This window comes from Caloenas nicobarica, chromosome 10 (assembly GCF_036013445.1).
Source record: "Caloenas nicobarica isolate bCalNic1 chromosome 10, bCalNic1.hap1, whole genome shotgun sequence".
NCBI classification, from domain to species: Eukaryota; Metazoa; Chordata; class Aves; order Columbiformes; family Columbidae; genus Caloenas; species Caloenas nicobarica.
This window is the reverse complement of record NC_088254.1, coordinates 21,319,499-21,340,557: the sequence shown is the minus strand read 5'-3', so window position 1 is coordinate 21,340,557 and position 21,059 is coordinate 21,319,499. Positions and strand designations below refer to the sequence as shown.

The window sequence follows — 21,059 nt, the reverse complement described above, 5'->3', positions numbered from 1 at the left end:
TGATCAAAGTTGATTATAGTAACAGCAGTGAGCCCCACAGATGTTGACTCTTTATAGCTTCCCCAGAGTTAAGTTGAAAATATTCTGACCTGCCTTGATAATCTATCTTCCCATTAACCAAATCTAAACCCATGTATTATAGATGTTTTCATTTCCACCTGAAATATCCGCTCCATAACCCGTTTCCCCAGCTCCACTGTGAACAGAATTAGGAGGTTGTTTTCATCTCTTGCCCTCACGTAGCCGAGCTTCGCACACCCACCCGATTTAGCTGAGCACCGGCCTCGTTGTGTTTTTTGAACCGTACAGGGCTGCGTTGCCCGTACTCCATTAGCAGCTGCGGGGGGAGGCCGGTCTCTCAGGTATGAGGCGCCATCGCCAGATGAAATGTCCCGAGGAAATTATGTAGGAGTTGTTTTACCGAGTCTAAATCCAATCTCCTATTTTTGGAGAGGTCCCTCGTGGATAAATGTGGTTTGTGATACTTTATTAGGTGAAAAGTGCTGACTGTATAAAAAAAAATCTTGTTCAGAGGTTGATGATCATCTTTTTTACTCTCCACATTGCTTTCCTTCTGAATACATTTAATTATATGATGCCGTATTCATTGCCTCGCTGACACTAAAGTGCTCTGCAGTTAAGGCCTAAATACTAAACCAGGCAGATATTCAAGCGCTGTAAAGTTAGGCTGGATCTCTTTGCCAGCAACAGCGCTGCACTGATTTATAGGAAGAGGGAGGCAGGGTGCTCTCTCTTGGCTGCTGTCTTTATTGAATTCTCCTTCTCTTTTTTTAATGCCCACATTTAGGTGGCTTGAACAATAGGAATGGATTTTTTTAATTGCAGATAACTGAATGATATTGGGCATATTTTCCTTGCAAACTAGAAAACTATTCCCTGGTGGCGACGGGGATTATAGTGCTCACTGACAGAAATCCAGCTCAGGTTTGCTGAGTTTTAGTAGGCAAAATCCAATTTTTTTAGTGAAAATTTTATTTGTATTTGTCTTCACTTGATTTCACGGACACACAAAAAAACCTTACAAAGCTGGAGTTTGCTGCCTTTGTTCTTACAGAGCACTGCTCCACTTCATCATCAGTTTTACTGTGCCGGAACATTGTTCTTTTTGGTTGTATGAAGCATGTTGGAGCTCAGATGCTGGAGGACAGCGAAGTGGTGAGATTTGCGCACCCAGTTTTTGCAAAATGTTGCAGAATTCCCCGTTTGAAAGGACAACGTGCAACGCCTGACTCCTCGGATGCACAGTTCATAGAATCGTAGGATCGTAGAATCACAGAGTCATTGCACCTGGCACAGTAAACCCCTCACAGCTGGGATTTTCTGTGCTGGAACCATGAGCTCTGTGCAGTTGATTCCAGCTCTACACACGCGTATGTGGTGTCCAGGCTGAAGGGCTGCACAAGTTCTTCAGTGTTGATAGGTACAAATTATTCTCCAGGGAGCCAAATCCTAACCAAAGGCTTTTCTAAGCTGTGGCCAAAGGCTTCCCTGGTCAATGTGGTGGGGGAGATGGATGGATAATTGTTGCTCTGAAGCCCCTACAGCTCTGGGACCATAGGCCAAGTACTCCTAGTTTAGAAATAAAAATAACCTAAATATACTGCTAATGTATCTCGGATCAGTTGTGAGGTTGTGCGACGGGAAACAGAAAAACCCAGATGGGGGAATGAGGCTCCGGGGGCCCAACGGGCCAGAAATGAGAATCTGGCCCAGGTTCTTCTGTGCCCTTGCTGAGGGACTAACACGTGTTACACCAGTACTGGCCACAGCAAATGTATTTGGGTTTATAAAACAGGAATACATGAAATTCAGCCAGATTTTGTACAAACAATTTGGAAAACAACAAACCACGGTTACTTTGTGGTAACTTTTACTCCCCTCACGGTCAGTCCTCCCAGCTTTGCTTTTGCACAACAAAGGCTTTGGCTATAACCAGTAAGATGAAGTTAAATAGTATTCAATAAAGTACTGTAAGTACTTAAAATTGACATTACTTATAGTAATTTTACTTCCTAATCTCTTTATAACAAAGTCTCCGTTTTATTTGTGTGTGCATGTTTTGCTGCATACTTTTGATCAAACACCAAACTGAAGAATTATTAGCAGGATGACTAATTTCGAACTTGGCATTTACTGTGAAATTTACTGTAGGAATTAGCATATTCGCACAAATTCAGAGGCGAAATAAAATGCTGACATCCGTTTGTAAATGTGCCTGAATCCTTGTAAGACTATAGGAGGCAAAGCGGTAAGTTCCCCCCACTCCCACGGGCAGGTGCACTCGGTCCTTCTGGCGCGTCCAGGTTTTACAGGGTGATCGGGGACAGCGATGCCACTGAGGTGCAGATTGGGGAAAGCTTTGCAGATGGCTCTTGGAAGTGCTTTATGATTTAATGAAAGACTTGGGCATTCAGGACCACCAATGGTTGTGTCTCTGGTTGAGTCACGAGCTGTAAAGTCACTTTTTAAACATAAGAAAGCTCTTTCCCATCCTTTCCACCATACCCCGTCTTCTCCCATGAAAAGTGCAAAGGAAGAGGAGACTGAATAAGGTTATCAGTGGTTTAATTCTGCCGTTTTAGATGTATATCAAACTGCAGCACAGCTGCCTCATATAACATTACAAAGTGGGTAAAAGAACAATTGTCAGTTCTTAGTAACAGAGATTACCTGCAAGCTTGGCTTGTATGGGGCACAAGATCCTTCCCCAACCTTTTTTCTGCATTTTATCATTAGCGCCAATAATAGCATCTGCAGGGAGTAATTAGTAACACCCAGAGGGGAAAGGAATTTTGCCAGAGGACATCATTATGTCTGGAAAACTAAAGATGCTGTACAGTAAGGTCATGAATAAATTGTTTGATTCTAGGGTGGAGGAGAGGACCAGTAAAAGTACAAAGTTTCCTACTGCGGCTAATACGCTTGTGAAGAGCACATTAATTTCCACTGGAACACCATTAGGGAAATTAGTTTGTTCTGACAGTTTGTGTGGCTGGGTACCATATGTTTACCTTGAGGGAATGTTTGTGGAGAACCACTTTGGGTTAATTGTAAATGTCACAATTAAATAAGTAAATATACAGAACTGTATCTGTGATCTGCATCAGTGCCCAGACACAGTGTACCGGCACACTGGTGTGCCAGGTAATGTGTGTACATATAAATATATACTTTTACGTACTAAATCCATACCAATCAGCTTATCCGGACACACAGACGGCAGGTTACAAACAGCGCCTGCATTTTGTCTTTCTGATCTGTTTATCGTTGCGTACACATGGCGCCACACCATGCCCGTCTATTTAATGTCTGCACCCCGAGCTCTGAGAACCGAAAATCGAGCTTCCCTGCTCGGGTGGCAGGTGTTGCACCTCTAATTCATCTGGCACGAAAAAAGGTGAGGAAGGGGAGAGGGAGGAGATCAGATACCGTGTTAAAAATCTCAGATTAGTTGGAGTCACGTTTCAGATTACCAAAAGTTCAAATATGTTGCCTTTCAGTGTTGTCAGTCCCCCCTAATAATCTGCATGAGAGCTGAGGATTTTCAGCACCTCGAGAGATTAAACCTTAAGAACACTCGAACAAACCTGTCACATAGGTTTTTAGCATGCAAACTTGAGGCCAAGTTCAATAACAGCCCTGTTAGTCTTCTGCATTGCAGAGGCCTTGAAAAATTGATTTTCTGTTTTGCCACTGACTTCAGTGGAAGCAGGCTTTAGCCCTCCAAGGCAAATTTATTCCCATAGATGGTAGCTACTTCTGAAATTCTTGATTTCACATCTTTAAATAGTCAAACTTTGAGACAGATCAGGTATGGGTGTGAACTTTGCTTGGCAGTGTTGATCATTGCTGAGTTATTAACTCCCCTTATGGTCTGGGATACCATTTTTTTTCCTTCGAAAATGCATTTTAGGGATTAAAGGTCTGATCCAAAACATGCAGGAATAAATACACATCTTGATAGTGAACACCAGAAAATAATTTTAAAGGGAGTTGATATTGTATACGGCACGAATGTATTTTTAACAGAAACGAGAAATCTAATCTGTTAGGGCAACATTAATCCAGGGAAAACACTTTCTGAAGCATCCGGAGCTTGTTAACACAACAAACACCTAAGGCAGCAGTGTGTCTTTAAGCCCTACTAATATTGTAGCATAATAATTTTTGTGGAGGAAAATCTTCCCCTCTCCCTGAACAGAAACAAGACATATTATTGACTGCCAGCCGGGAAGATGTATGCTCTGGCCCTCGTGAGTCTATTAATATTTGATGCTGATGGATGTGAGCTTGCAGCCTGAGTTATTAATGGAGTTTGGTTCCTTGGACCTAACCCTCAGTACATAGGGGAGAATTAACAATAACAACTATATGCCCAAACCTCTCGTGGAGCTAGAATGGTCTGTCATTTAGTTGCAGCAACAATAGTATTTCTGAAGTACTTAAAGGTACGGAAGGTCATATAAGTGGTGTTAGTGACATTATTGTCACCATTCGTTTTGATTTAAAGATGACTTTTTAGGGTCCCAGGGGTCATGGATCCTGTGTCTTTGCTATGTTGGGATACTCCCATCAGATTTGGGTTCCAAACAAAAACAAAGGCTCACTTGTGTTAGGTTCTGAGCAGCTGTGTGGAGATGTGGGACCCCTGTCCTGGGTGGGACAGAGGTGTCATCTCACCGATCGGGGCCCGGGAAGGTGTAAAGCAAAACCAAGGACAGGACTATGCTGCTTCAACACGGAGAGGGACTTTTACTGAACCTGACCCTGACACAACATCCAGTAAAGAGAGTTTTTTCATTGGTTGTATTAGAGTTAGAACTGACCCCTGAAATTAGGAAGGAATACATTAGATAGATTTCAGGGGTATATTTTGATAAACTGGACCTTTTAAGTGAAAATGATGAAGAAAATGAAGCACTTTTGAAAATTTGTGATGTTCATATGGATCACTCTGACTTGGAAAACAGAGATGTAAAATACCAAGTTATTTATAGCTAGATTTCTTAATATAGCTTTAACATTTTCAGGGGTATGTGTTTGATTGAATAAGCTACTCCTTCCTATCATGTATACCACATCCAGGCATTTCGCTACTCTCATTAACCTCCCAATCTTAATAGAAAAAAGAATAATCAACTTAAGGAGCACAGCTGTTGATTAATTTTACTAAATAGGACAGAAATATAAAGTACCATATTGCAAGAGTAAAGTTTCAATACACAACATTTGAAATCAGTTTAACGGAATATATAACTCATTAACAACTGCATAGACATACACTGCAGCATTATTCACTTGGGCAGGTGGTGAGAGCGAGGTGAATTTACATATCTTTAAAAGTACCTGAATGCATTTAATTTCATAGGTCATTCTCCCAAATCAAGTTCAAAATGTTAATAACGGGGTGTGCATTTATAATTAGTAAAATCTTAGAGTCAGTGCTGTAGTTCAAGTGCATTTTCCTCTTATGTAATTAAGAAGTTAGCTGTATTTGGCAGTTGTTGCTCAGAGAGCTCTGAAAGTCTTACTTGTCAAAGCCAGGGACACAAATCTCATTAAGCCACTTATTTTTCCAGTTAAGGTTTGTTTGCAACGTAAGTGCGTTTAAGGTGGACAGCCAGAGTCATCAACCTCTGCTAGTCCATAAAGTACAGTATATTAAAGCAAATGCCAAAACTGAAAGGCATGTTGAATAAGGATGAAAGAGACTGATGTTTATTATAGCTTGCGTACTGTAGCTTTTCTTTGGGATACCCAGTGTCCAACTGTCCTCCGCGCAGAGCAAGTCTACAGAAAACCGGTGAATCCACACCAGACCATCGCGCACGTGGCCAGGGAGAACTACACGTCACACGAGCTGCTCTGCGGTCCCAGGGCGTCACCGAGGAGCTGGAAATCCACCTTGTGCTTCCACCCAGGGCCCAGATGCTAGTTCAGTTCATCTGGTTCCCAAGATGATATTTTAGCTCCGCATCCCCGTGTCCTACTTTGCTTTAATTTTTTTTTTTTTTTTTTTTACTTCTAGTTCAAATCCAGAAAAGGTCAGTTGTCATAGGAATTATTAGCGGTACCAGCACTTGTGTGTTGTACATGAAATGAATTGGGAGTTCCATTTGCACAAGATACGGCTTTCTAAGTGCTGCTAATTGGCTGTCTAATTGTCACAGGCAGGAGAAAGGCGGAGGATTGATTAGGCGTGGAGGCTGAATGTCCCTTTGCCGTCCCGCTTGCTCGGGGTTCCGCGGCTCATTCCGGAGCCGTGCTGGCAGGGTAATGAGGGGCAGCTGCCTTCGGATGTTCTGGCTGTCGAGACAGCACCTTTTCCTGCCAGGCCTTTTCAGGGGAACTTGTTTTACTCCGCCAAGGTCAAAGATAGCATCTTTTACAAACACTGCTTTCACTCAAAAATCACAGACTCGTAGGATTTATTTCTGAGCGGTACTTATTTTAACCTTTTCTTTTACTTCCCCCTAAACCAAAGTTTTTAGTATAAAATAGGATGAGTCATACTGGTGCTAGGCAGAACTGCTACAGCAAGCATATGGGGCTTTATGGTGCTCAAAAATCTGTTCATATTTCCTTTTACTGTCTCAGTGTCTGATGCTGTGATATACAGGCTTCCTGGAGGTACTTGCCATGGCATAGGGAACATGACATTTTGTGCACTTATCTCCTGATAAATGGATCCTCCTATCAGACAATGAAGCCTCTCACCTGCAAAAATACATTTTGACCAATATCTTTTCCCCTGAGCTGTGGTATAAGTCACACTGTGCAATGTAGTTACTATTTAACTTCAGAGCAGGATAGCCTTCTCTGACATAGAACTAAATTATTAAGTTTTGACTCGCTGAAGAAGTAAGTTTAGGAGCTAATTTGTGATGTGAGAGTCAGGACTACGCACAGAAAAAAAAGGAGCAAAAAAACCTTGTATGTGCTACCGTATGTGGACCCAACTATGGGACACAGTAAGTAGGTTTAAAGAATTGTGCTCGCATTTTAATTCCTTTGTTGTATCAGGTGAACAATATTAGTAAGAACTGTGTCTCTCCTTTCAGCCACACAAGCTCTTCAGTGCATACAGCGTACCATAATTTATTGTTGAAATAGTCTATATTTCTGTATCATATAAGTATTTACTCTCCTTTCCCTTGCTTTCCCCACACCTAAAGCAGAAACAAGACAGAGACACGAGGTGGTCTGTTTGTGTGTTCTGCTCTGTGTGCCTCCTCTCTCTGACAGACGCATCGCTCCTTGTTCAGCGTTTTCCTAAAGTCACGATCTCATGCAAGTTCATTGAAAACAAATGCAGGTACCAGCTATGCATCAAAAAGGTCTAATGCACCTGCCATGTAGTTTTTCTCTCTGCCAGTCTGTGGAAGATGAGCATGTACAAGATCCTTTGGCTTTTGAACAACCTGATTCTCAGAATATATTTTCCAAGAAATGCAGAGCAATCTTTGCACAGTTTCAGACTGTATATTTTGTGATTAGTGTTTCATAAGTGATGTTTTGCTTAATGATCTAACATCTGTTCTAGGAGGTTTGTTTTCGTAACTTCCCCACCTCCTGCTGAATGAATGCCAGAAACTTGTCCCTTCCCCCCAAGTCAATCAAAGCACTAATTGCATCGTAATCATGGGAAGCAGCGGTGACTGCACAAGTGCTTGAGACCCAGCAATCAACTCATAACACTCTGCTCACTGTTTCGGAAGAGAAAGCCTCCCTGTGCAGAGATGGGAATTTCCTGCAATTCGGATTCCTTTAGCTGACTCTGGCTTTTTTCGGTTTGCAGGGAGATGACTGCACCATTACCTGCATGGCGGGAACCTACGGAACCAATTGCTCATCAGTTTGCAATTGCAAAAATGATGGTGCATGTTCCCCTGTGGATGGTCTGTGCTATTGCAAAGAAGGTAAACAAAATTCGGATTTAACAATTGTCTGCAATTTGGCATCAACGCTTCTCCCCTTTTCCAGTGGCACAGCTGTGCAGTCAGTAACTCCACTATTTTCTTGTGCCCGTCAATAATTCCACAATCTGCCCAAGTATCAAAACCCAACAGGGGCGTGACTGTGTTTTGTCTCTGCCCTGAACAGGGGCCAGGCTTAACTGCTCTGCCGCAAGAGCAGGTCACAGAACTAAGTGTGCTGGCAGAGCCACAGCTCCTCTCCAGAGCGATGCAGAGCATCGGGGTTTTTCCTCTGTCATTTTGCTGCCCCATTTCTGCAGGACTCCTGTCCCCTGAGCCAGCACGGGGTTGCAGGATGTGAGTGTCTTTATCTGGGGAAAGAAGCAGACTTGCCTGCTCCGGAGACTCTGCAAGACAAACCTCTTTTCTTCCCACACATGTCCATAATTCCTGTATGTGCTTGGAAGTGAGCACAGCCCGTGTATCCAGTAATCACCTGAGAAACCTTGTACCGCTCCATGGCACGGTGTCCCTTACGTACCCTGTGCAGCAGTGCCTTCCCCCAGAATACCAGCCAGAGCTATGGCTGTGTGGCATACATAAGCCCTAAAACAGAAGTGAGGCAAATAACAATAAAATCTGGCATTTCAAACATGAGTTAATGGATCACGGTAGAACTCCATTTAATGAGTATGTATAAACCATGAGTTACTGCTCAACTCCATTATGTACAGCTGCAGTGTAATGAAAGCCATTGTGCGGCTGGTAGTTAAGATTTGAGGCTTAATGGCTAGAAATGATGGCCTTGGTCTTTTTATAGATGTAATAGCTTCTTTATATTAAAGAGCATTCTCAAAAAAAAAAAAAGAGGTAAGAAACAGGCAGCACGGAAGGGCAAGGTCCTTGCATTCTTGTTGATCAGGAGGCCTCCAGCCTGCCAGGCGTTACCAGAGAGGCACCAGACACCTGAGTCTGGTAAACAACCAACACAAGGATACCTGTATCACTGTTCTGTACATATAGATGCTGGTGGATGAAGTCGGGAGGTCATAATTAAAGGGTCAATCTTATATTTACACCAAGATCGGGAGGAAACTGGTCTTTAAATCAAAGAGCTGCAGTTTGCAAGCTGCCTTTCTTGCCATCTCTGCCCTGCTTTTTTCATGAAAACATCCCAAATGCTGTTTCTCTCCTGCATTTCTGTAGGGTGGCAAGGAGTGGATTGCTCTATTCCGTGTTCCAGTGGAAGTTGGGGTCTTAACTGTAACCAGACGTGTTATTGCACGAACGGAGCAGCGTGCAGACCAGCCGATGGCTTTTGTCTCTGCTCACCTGGGTGGCAAGGGGACTTCTGTGACCAGCCCTGTCCCGTAAGTGCAGCTGGGGTGGTCTGGCATCCCCTGTAATGCCATAGCCCACGTAGCTCTTCTAAATGTGCCGTAGGTCAGTATCTCATTTGTCTGCAGATATCTGAAGGAAGTCATGTCTAAATAACAGATTGGGGTTCTAGCAGTCAAGCAGATGTATTATACTTCGCGTTATATTTTACCAGAGCTATTGCCATGTTATCTGCATTTTCTTGAACATCATTTTTTAAAGTGATTCCTCATTTGGTTCTGTATAGAAACGTTAGGCACTCAGTTGTTTCTATCTTCTTTCTATGTTAATTTTAAAAATGCAACTCAGCATTAAGAGGGACATGATAGATGATTTTGCACATTTTAGAACAAAAACTGATTACTGAGAGACTTTTTTATTTATATTTTTGGAAGGATGGAACATATGGTCTTAATTGCAGCGAACGTTGTGACTGTAGCCACGCAGATGGGTGCGATCCTGTCACTGGTTACTGCTGCTGCCTTGCGGGCTGGACAGGTAAAATTAGCAAGTACCTTTGTAAACCTTGGGGGTTTTGTCATTTGGGGTTTTTGGGGGGGCTTTGGTAGGTTGTTTTGCTTTGCTCTTGCATCAGTTATAGCACTGGACTTGTGACTGCAAACTTTTAAATAATAGGTTGAGACAAGATCAGCTGAACTTACCCATGTTTAAATCACTCGTGATGGTGACAATAATTGACACTCATTAAATTTGTATTCAGATTAGCTGAAGATGGCTCCAAACCTGGAGCCAGATGTTAGCCTTCTGTAAAAAGAATCCCCAGGAGGGATGCAGATCATCTGGAAATCCTGCAGAGCTTTTCTCCTTGAATAGCCATTTCCACAAGGGTGCATTTGGGGTACGGTGAATCCTGGGACCATCACACCTGGGGATGCAGGTTGGAGTTTTCTGAATGCAAAGAGTCATTGCAGCTGCTCCATCATACAAACCCCGGGTTTGGCACAAAACGTTGTCTTTGTGCTTTTCCTATTTTCCCATGCTTCCTGTCACACAGAAGGGTAGTTATGCAGAGGAGATTAGTGCTGGTTTGACAAAGAGCTCTCATAATCAAACAAAGGAAAAGAGGAATATTCGGTGAAGTCAGAGAGTCCAGGCTGGAGTACAATCAGACCTATACTTGACTGCACACTGATATGTCTCTTTGCCAGCTTTTGACAGCTCACATAACAACAGTGGGGACAACTTATTGACCCAACCGGTATTTCACACTTAGCTGCCTAAAATACTGGTTAGTCTCCCTCAGCTCTCTGGAGAGGCTGGGGAGGGAAATAAACTTACATTCTTGCCCATAACTGCAGAACCACCAGTGGCACTGACAATCAAAATGCATTTATATTAACAGCAATACATTTGGAAGAATTAATTTTTTTTCCAAGAAGTACAAGTTGGAAGAATGTGTGGAGTGAGGCGGGCTGATCAGGCAGCCAAAGTTGGGATACGGTCACCTTACCCCTTCTGCCTTAAACCACTGCATGCTTTCCATTTCTGATGGAGAGAACGTCACCACAGCAGCTCAGCTCCTAGAAGCATGAAGCAAAAGCCATGAAATTATATCTAGAATGTACAACAGAAAAAATCTTTTAAGAATTAAATAAAACACCAAAATAGGAGGTTCTACACACTGCTTACAACAAAGCTATTTTTCAAAGATACTGGGCATGTGTCCCCAAGAAGGGTGCTTTTCCCACAAGAGAACCCATTTTATAAGCTCACTAGTATCCCCTCCTCCAGCTTGCATTCTTCACTCACTGGACTGCATTCATCTTTCTCTGAGCCTCTTTACCATCAATATATCCATTTATCAGGCTTTAAAACTCTACTGTGCATTCTTGATGTTCATCAGAGAAAAAGCTGGTAGGCTTTCCGGTAGTCAGTGCGAGTTTCTTCAAGGGAGAAAATGGTCTTTAAAAGTATGCTAAATTAAAGAGATATATTTATACACTCTAAAAGTTTATTACGCATCTTCTGGATGTAACGTTCCAGAGGAAACTGCAGAACATGTACTTTGCAGACAATGCAGACTAAAGATGTGGCTTTTTTTCAAAAGCATTTGCAACAAATACCCTGTACGTACTCCCATGCACATCTGTAAATGTACATCAAATGCAGATACAAATTATTCCAAGTAAAGGTAAGAATAGTTTCTCTGATATCCATCTTTTAATTTCCATATCGAGCAAGATAAATATATATTAACTTGCAAGGGACTTAGTGCAAAACTGACCACTTTATCCTTCCACGTGTCCCTGCAATTCAGGAACTCACTTCTTCAGGATCCCATTTCAGGGAGGACAATATTACTTTAGTATTCAAGACCAGGCTGGAGTTGAGATGTTGACAGGGCCGTGTAAGGTGCACACTGGAAATGCCGATAGACAGACAGAGCCAACATGTGTTTTGTCAATTCTGCTTCCAATGTTTTTTCCACTTGGCTTAGCACCAGACACCAGGAGAAATTCTGTTCATACCGGTTTGAAAGTATGTAATTTAAGAAACTCTTCTGCTAAATAATTATATTTTCATACTAAGGAGTAGGGCATCAGAGAAAGATTAATCTTATGTGTAGTTGTTGTGAACTAGGCCATGATGTGTATCGCGGTGCATTTTATAAATATAACGTGATAAATAATTCAGGCTTAAATTTTTGCTTTCTGAATTTGGTACTAATTAGGCATGGCCCGAAAAAGATCAGAAAAGTTCAGGATCACGGAACATCTGAAGGTTTTCCTGCCCACTCACACCAGACAGAGAATCCACGTGGCTTTCTGATCCTAATAGCCACAAAACTTCATCTGAAACAGCATATTCTGTATGTTCATCCCACACGTGGGACCTCCTCTTGATGTCATGTTCTATGTAAAGATCAAGGGGAAGATTGAACCCATTTTCTTTAAAGTGGTTTTCAAGATGTTACCGATATAAACCTTCAGAGACTGATAGATGGTAGGAGCGTGGAAGAAGGCTGGAAAAAGAATCAAAAAGACATATAAAGAGTAGCATATATTGTCATTAATAGCAGTGTACCATCCTTTTATGATGTTACGACTGCACCCATCGAGACTATTACTCAGGACAATGGCCCTCCGTGTCTATGGCTGGGGAAAGGTAATTTTCAGGAGCTGGGTGCACCCACCAGAGGGGAAGATGATGAAGAGAGTCCCGCATGACAACCGGGAGATCACAAAGCTGAACAAACCAGCTGTATACATAAATAAGCACATTGGCAACAAGCTGCTTAGAGATGTGCAGGTACAGTTTCCGTTCAGTTCGGTGGGGAATTGCACACATGCAGCCAAAGGCAGAAGTCTGATCGGATCTAAAGATGATTGCGCCCTGTCGTTAGTGTGGAAAATTACCCAGCCAGGTACACAGGCACATTGTATCACGAACGGCTTTGTAGATAGAGTGGCAAGCATAACGTTTGGACATAAAAGACCAAAACCACGTTGGTAAAAAGTTCTCATGTGGTACACGCAAAGTGAAACGTGTTTGAATGTGGACAAGATCAGATCCGTGACCCGCTGTCGCAGTGCAGAGCTGAATTCTCTTCCACACGAAGGAAACGTCAGCTGCGAGCGGGGCTCAGCCTTGCACCGACTGGAGTTCTCCAGCTTGCTCCAGCGCTGCGTATGCGTAACCTCATAAGAGAAATAGCGCTCTTCAAATCAAAAGAAGACATGTTCATATCTATTGCTAGGTTAGAAAGAAAAAGTGTAGCCCACAGGAGGATCAAGTCTTGACTGATCAGACTGATGATTCTCTAAAGATTAATAAGGGTCTCTCTTACTCCAGATCTGCCATGCGTTTTAGATACATGTCGCTTCTGTGCTTGCAGCTCTGTGTATGTGTGCACACAGATGCCTTAAAGCTCCCGACACACGAGTCATTTCATTTGTGGAAGAGGTGTTATTTTGTGTACACACAGGTTAAAATGAAAATGCTTGAAAATGGAGTGCTTCGGTGCTAATTGCATTTGGTTAATTAGGGACCTGGCACACACTGAATCCGCAAAGAGAATGCAAGTGCAGAAATCTGTGCGGTGGAGCGTTGCCTGGAAGTCCTGTGCAAGCAAACAGATCCTAGATGTGGGTATGGGTGTCATCTCGCCCAGACGCAACCTCCTCTCCTGGATGCTCTGTGACAGTGACGTCATAAATTTCCCTTAGGCTCCTCTTACTTGATAAATAACCTGAAACGGGACAGAAAGGGACCGAATGCCCTGGTAGCCTTGCTGAGGTGGGTCAGACGCTGGGGAGGCGACGTTCCCCTGGTAGGTGTGATGCTGCGTGGCTCTGGAAATTCCAGCTCTGGCTGAGCCGTGTGGGGTTTCCAATTGAACTGCAAACCCCAGCAGCTGGGTCCTGTCTCCTCAAGGCAGCGTGTTCCCACCAGAAACGCCTTCCTCACCGATACCAACTAGTTATTACTGAATAGCCTTTAGCTGGGTCACTCAGTGCGACCCTCAGTAATTAAATCGGTCGTAGCTACTGATCTGTCCTCTAATTTCTGGAGATGCTGCCTTTGTGCTCAACCTGAGCCGGGCAGCAGGACTCTGGTGAGCCAGACGTGGCCATTGCTCATCCTGTCTCCGAGACCCGAGTCCGTCCGTTTGCACAGTCAGACGTCCCGCTCGCAGACAGATTACAAAAAGGAAAGCCGCAGGCCTGGCTGCTGCTCACAGCCAACTCATTTCCTCCCTGGAACGACTCAATGTGCTTCAAGTTAATTGTGGCAGTGTGTATTTTGTTAACCTTTCAGATATTACAGTGGGATTAAATAGGAAGCAATCTGCAGGGGGATATGTTCCATTCCTGTAAATGTTAAGGTCAGTTAAAATCCTGTTTATCTCAATTCCTTTAATCTGAAATGCTGTCTTATCCGAATCTTGCTTCTGTCATTTTTTTGTATCACACTCTTTTACAGAACGCTGTAGTCGCGATGCTATCTCAGTTATCTGCTGAACTAGTTTACTCAGTAGCTTTTCTGAATATCTGAAGCTGAAGTTTATTTGGTAGATTTTAACATCCCAAATGTGTGTAGGGAAAATAGGATAGTACTGTAGATGTGAGATGGAAAATAGAGGAGAGTGCATCCCATAGTTAATTATAAAAGAACCCCTCATAGATTTTCTTTAATTACTCAGGATGGCAAATACAGATATGATAATGATATATGCTGGTAAGGAAGAAACATCTTGTTATTGCGTTGGTACTTTTCACCTTTGGGCTTCATTCATGTCTCATAAGAGCACCCTCCCTCTTTGCTGTTACATACGGGAAATCAAAATATATATTGCGCTGTCCTTTACAACCTCAATAACTTTCATACATTGCCAGCAACGCAGACCCTAATTGTCTCTTATCATGTCCGGAAATATTGTACGGGAGTTGTGCTGGTCTCGAGTTGTAGGGATTTCCAGGCGCGATTGTGTAAGCGAGTTAATGGGGTCAGGAATCCTGGGCTGGTCAGAGCTAAGGTGAGCGTTGAGGAATGAGCCTTCGCGTTCGGGAGAATTTGCAGGCTGCGAGTGACATCTGCACTGTCACTCAACCACAGAAACATGTTTCTTCCCTCCTGTGGACACATTAATTCAGTAAAACTGATAAGCCTGTTACTCAAGGGAAGGCCTTTTTGAATTTTAAAGGAACAGTGGCCACTTTGACGATGAGCTCTAAGGTATTTTTAACTTGACTTTTCCTGAGTTCTTTGCCAAAAGTTGGTCTCTCTTTCGAGAAAAAAAAATCCATTTAGCTTCCCATAAAATGCATTTTGTTTGCATTAATATGACTTTTCTTCCATTGCAGCAGTATCCACTTTATAATCTTGGGGCCAGATCCTATCCACATCTGTACTAGGTTGAAGCCAAAATAATTCTATTGCCATTAATAGATCAACTCCAAAAACATGCTGCTATAATTGGTAACTGACTTTTCCACGCATCTTTAAAACCAGGAAAAATCTAGGACTTGTTGTATGCACCTACGGGTTTTTAGCGGAAGAGATCCACAGTATTTTAGAGTTCATAATGTTGTGGGTTGGCTTTTTATTAAAATCAGACCGTTTCTTACTCTCATGGTTTCTAATACAAAGCCTAAAATATCAGAATGGAGCAATAGTAAGTTCCTGTTAAACGTGCATTTTCTAGATGTCTAATCCCATTATCTAAACTATACTTTGCACTTATCACTTTCGGCAGTCTTATCCCAGATTTTTAAATTAATAATTTATTTCTGTGATTATTCTGTATCCTTACATTAGCTTTAAACAGACAGAAAAACTAGACATTTTTAGAGTCAGACTAAAATGGTGCATTTTAGCCTCTCTTCTGGCCTCTGCCTTTCACATGTGAAAAGCTTTTCCGTATGAAAAGGTATGCTTACGCTCTGGATTCGACAAGTGCCCTTTAGTCTGTGAATGTAACATAAGCTTATTAGAAATGAGCTTTAATTTTTCATTGACTTAATTTCAAGTGAGTTGATAAGATTTTAATGTCAGGCTGTGGTTAAAAATTCTCTCTTTGACAGGAACCTTTAAGTATGGTTCCTGCTGATATAGGGCTAATTTCAAAAAATATGAATTATGAAGTTATATCAAAGACTTCATTGATGTCCTGACATTAATTATGTGTGTGCATTCCTTGGCAGATATCTAGGGGGCTCCAGATTCTCATCTAAGAGAGGTTTGGTTGTATTTGTCCTGTGCCAGATTCAGTCTGTATTTCACCTTTCATGAAATCAACTGGATTTTTGCCACTCATTCAGTGGGAGTTGGATCAGACCCTCAGACTATAATTAGAACCTGCAGTAAGCCTACTGCTAAACTTAAGCATGCATGCAAATTATTGCAGTATTAGTCTTATAAACATCAAAGAGATACGAGTTCATTTATCTTTGTATTTATTTTGGGGGTTACTTTCACTTATTAAAGGACAGCTTTTAAATTTATGTGAAAAGATATAGCTTGGATGACATCCTGGATTATGTTAATTTAATGGTTTCTAAAAAATGAAACCTGATGATAGAGATATTCGACCATTTTCCATTTTAACACGGCGGCATTCTATGTATAACCTTGGCTGTGTGTACAATACATTCACCTATAAATAAATGTGGGTGAGAAGCAGTGAAAAATTATTTGTGAACATTTCAGCAGACTACTGGAATGCTGAATGCTGGCATGCTATGTGTGAGGGAAGAAAAAAGAAAGATCATTCAGTAAACAGCCAGCAAGCTAAAACGTTGTGTAAATATGTTCTTGGTGAAAGCGCTTGCAGTGACAAATGTCATAAATGTCTTCCTTCCCGTTCTACGCAAAGGAGAAAAAGTGGAATTTCAGTCGATGTTATTGAACGCGAAAGGCTCCCACACATTCAGTTGTACAACAACTCTTGATATTCTGTTTTTAGCTGATGGCTTAGCCTGGGGGCTTGGACATTTAAAAGCCGGGAGAGCAATATATGGCTCCTGCTTTCCAGTTCCTCCCTCCTGTTCATCTGCCCATGTTCTGCCTGGATCTTTCCCCGGTTTCTCTTCCTTCTTGGTCTGAAACATAGGACTTGACTCCTTTTCATACCGTTTTCTTCAAGATCTGCCCTTTCTGCTAATGACAACTTTGCTTGCTGCAGTAGTGCACCCTGGAGAATACCCTGTAGCAAAGGGAACCAGATGATCCTTAATTTTAGCAAACATTTTGACTTACTCAGTTTCTTGTGAGGTAGGTCTCTTGCCTCAAAAGCTTTTATTGCATAAATTCCCTGAGTTGGATGATTCATATCTGGAGTTTTCTCTAGATAATTAAAAATAGGGGTACGATTAGTGCTCCACAGAGGTGCATTAGGCTGTAAGTGTATTACTTTCAGAAAAACACTTACATTAATGGGTGCATAAATCGCCCATGCAATGATGAGAGAAGAGAGAATTTAGAATTTTTTCACTGGCTGCAGGGAAAGGCTTTTTCTTCATTATGGAGAAGCAGATCATGGAGCTTTCATTTAGACTGATGCGTGTTACAGGCAGGAGTCGCCCCTCTGAAGCCCACCAGTGAATGGTGCTTAGCAAGGTAAGTAAGGGCTCCTCCGCATCAAATTGAAAAAAAATTCACCGTTCTAAAAGCATTTTGAGAACACCACAAAAGTTCATAGACAATGAGAATGTGGCTGTTGTTATGTCTGTTGAATAGTTTTGCTGTATAAAAACAAAAATAGCTTATTTTGCAGACTGGATGAGCAGCCTCAGTTCTTAATGTTTCCATTTAATTTTATGAGAGATCTCTCTGTTTTCTTCTCTCTGCTGCCCTCCCCAAGCAGATTTTCTTGTTCTTCAGCATCCTTAAATGCTGAGCTGTCACGAATTGTCCTGCGGTGTTTCTGACTGGATCTGAGTCAAATACTTCAGGGTTTGCCTCAGGTGGGAATAAATAGGAAGATGCAAAAAGTGCTAGAAAAGCATCAAGGATTCTTTATGAACTCTTGTTCGTATGCTGTCGTAGTTCCTTCTGAACAGCTGGATCCAGAGCTAATTGGACAGTTCTTTCTTATGTTATTATTCAATTTTCTTTTACCTTTTATAGACTGAAGCAGCAAAGTATTCACTACTTAGGAAGGCGCTCTGATCTAATCTCAAATACAAACCTGATTTAAATAGAATTTATAGGGAAAACATGAGTATAATAAGAGTACTGGGGAAAGAGAAGGGAATAAGGTTGAAGAAAACGTGAACGTATGACTGTAGAAATCATTACTGGAAATAAAAGTCCAACTTGGGAGGCCAAGGCAAGACGTCCAGGTGAGCTCGGTGGACTCTGCCCCTGGCCTGGCACCCACAGGCCTCGGAACCCGCGGGCTGACGGCCGGTGACAGATGTGCCACAGCTGCCGAAGGGTTCGTCCCTCGGGAGGGACACCAGAGCGGGGCGGTGGCACGAGGGAGCCGTCCCTTCTCGAGATCCCGTTCTGCGATACATTCCCAAACCTCTTTTCAGTCCGGCCAAGTGCTTGCTGACCCACTTCCTACAATCACTCATCAAAACAGCCTTGCAGTTGTGATCATTAAGCTGTTTTCTGCTATCGAAGCAGTATTGCTACTGTTGTGGTTTTGCCACCATGTACTGTCGACAGGTAGAGAAACCACCGTTAACGATTAGTAATGCCAGGGACAAAAGCCACCAGGCATTCCAGATCAAAGCCAAGCGTGACTCACCAAACTTCAGGCCTCCATGCTATTGCCTGCATAAATCCAAAGCCTATTTATGCACAAAAAGCAGTTCTTTCCAAAGCTATTCAAATGCCAGAAATAAGAGATTATTATGACTTCACGTCATGTTGAAAGACAGGTGGAGGAGAGCACAGTGTTTGTGTTGGATTCAAATGTCTGCTGAAATCATTCCTGTCATAGCTAATTGATGTTGCATCTGTCTTTAGATTGTGACTATTAAAAAAAAAAAAAAAAAAAAAAGCCGAAGATCTTATTCAGAGAAATAATTACAGTTGTACACTGGTAGATATAAAATTAAAGTACATGGGGGGAAGGGATCTACATCCTATAATTTATCGAATTCTTCTGTCCCTGAAAAATGATGAGATGCTGGGCAGCGCGCAGGGCCTGCTGCAGAGGCTGCTGTCAAGGGGATAGCAGTGGTCAAAACTAGGCCACTGCTGCTTATTTATTCCATCCATTTTTGCTCTTCTATTGTGTTTGGAGTATTAGTTTCCAACTGTCTGGAGACAAAGCAGAAAAACAATGGTGGGCTTTATTAAGAGTTAGAGATGTAATCCCCAAGCACGAGTGCAATTGCACAAGTAAGCTGGAGAGGGGAAAAGGGAATTCTGCTGATGTCTGGCTTTCAGGAATTTCACCCTCCAAAGTCCTTCAGTGTGATGTAGTTACAGGCAGTACTAAATCTGCATTACTTTGACAAGCTGTCATTGAAGCCATCGAAGATTATTATGGAAGCAGTATATGAAGCAGCTCTTCAACAGATGCCTTACATCCCAGTTGTGTGCCTTGGTTTGTTGGTTGCTTTCTTGCTTTTTTTTTTCCTTTTTCTTGCTCCTTTTCATGAGGGTTTTGTGGATGTTAGCTGAATCCATCACAGACTGATTTGTGAATTTTAATGCAAAGAACCAGCTTAATCTGGTAAAATTTTACACCGCTCCATGAAAGCCAGACACAAGCTTATATCGGGTCACGGGACACACACTTCTCTAGCCACTATGCAGCAGAACCAGACTACAATATATGATATATATTACTACCATACGACATACGTGAGTGCAGTCATCACTGCTCTGGTGGGTTAAATTCATTCCAGATTGTGTTTTTCACACCATACACAGCAATTCAGGTGCTTAGTACTGCTTTTCCTACCCACCGTGCGAGCAAAGGAAGATGCTGTGGGGAAGGGGGAGCAAAGCTGCTCCACGTCCAGAGCAGTCCAAAGGAAATCCTACCGAGAGCAGACAGTGTTTGCAGAAATCCAGTACCCCAAATCCATGAAGTTTTGCAGCTGCTGTTTCCTGAACTGAATTAAAACCCACAGCAGACCCTGCTCTTACCTTGGCTCTGGCTCGCCGCATGAGGGTGCAAATGTCCTTTGCCCACGCACAGTGGATAACTGTAATTTTGTATGTTATATGAATTTCATTTACAATTCACCCCCAGAACATTGTTTAAGAAGGTCTTGGAAGTGTAATTTCCTACTAGTATCTGCAATTGTGAACCACAGCCTCAGGCAGTAAGATAATTTTCCTGGTATCTAGGCAGTAGAGTTTATGTATAGAACTGCTCCCTGCAGCTTCAAGGACTTCTGATAGTTGTCTTTCTAATTTCTACAGCACACTTGTGAAACAAGGAATTTGTTCATAAATTAGGAATCTGTTGTTGTAACATGAAATAATACGGAGATGTGTCAACTTCAGCATTTTTTATATTTCTGGAAATTGAAAACTAATTGTTTATCAGAAATGTTCATCGGCAAATTCCTAAGTAGGTATTAAAGTTCTACATGAAAGTTTGCTGGTTCGCTGACTCCGATTGTAGAGTAGCTGGGAGGGATGGACTCCCCCTTCATATGCTGTCAACTTAGGGAATGGTAAAATTAAGGTGCTTTTTTTAGTACAATTCCATAAGACACACGTGTCCAGATGTAATTTTAACTTCTCATTTACATTTGCAGTTCAATACATGTAGGAGGCTCCAAAAATGAAATCTTGCATGAGAATTATTTTAGAGTAATATAAAGTAATAAGAATTGATTGCGGCACCTTCTCAGTTGTCTTCTGAAAATTTAGAAATAAATAACTGCTGGAGTGGGTATCGGTGTCTTCTAGAAGGTTTCCTTTCCCCTCTTTTACATTTTGTTACAACAATCGGCTTCACAATGACTCATTGCCTTCGTTCGGAGCAGGAAGACATCCCTCATTATTCATTACTAAAGGAAGGACTTTGCTGCTGCGAAGAACAGCCCTGGCATTCTAATGCAGCCACCTTCCAAGAGAAAGGAGGCAATGTCATTCTTCCCCAAAGTTTGCCAAAAAAGACGAGAAATAATGCCGTTTAATTGTCTCCGTTTATAAATAGTTCATTCACAATGAAGGAATTGTATTTTTAATGCTGTTGTCAGGAGGAAAAGAGACACATTTTTCTACCTCTCTGTCTGAATTTCATTTCTGGGAGCTTATGCTGAAACTCTCAAAACTATAAATATATATACATACAAATATGAAATA

General features: G+C 42.0%; 1 protein-coding gene across 1 annotated transcript in view; it reads left to right on the top strand.

The window, feature by feature from the left end:
- The window catches only part of MEGF11 (multiple EGF like domains 11), a 257,722-nt gene that overhangs the window by 196,259 nt on the left and 40,404 nt on the right, over positions 1–21,059 (top strand). The window contains exons 12-14 of the mRNA XM_065641517.1: positions 7,820–7,940; positions 9,144–9,307; positions 9,710–9,812. Of these exons, the coding sequence (XP_065497589.1) occupies positions 7,820–7,940; positions 9,144–9,307; positions 9,710–9,812 (388 nt within the window). The remainder of the gene's footprint in view (positions 1–7,819; positions 7,941–9,143; positions 9,308–9,709; positions 9,813–21,059) is intronic.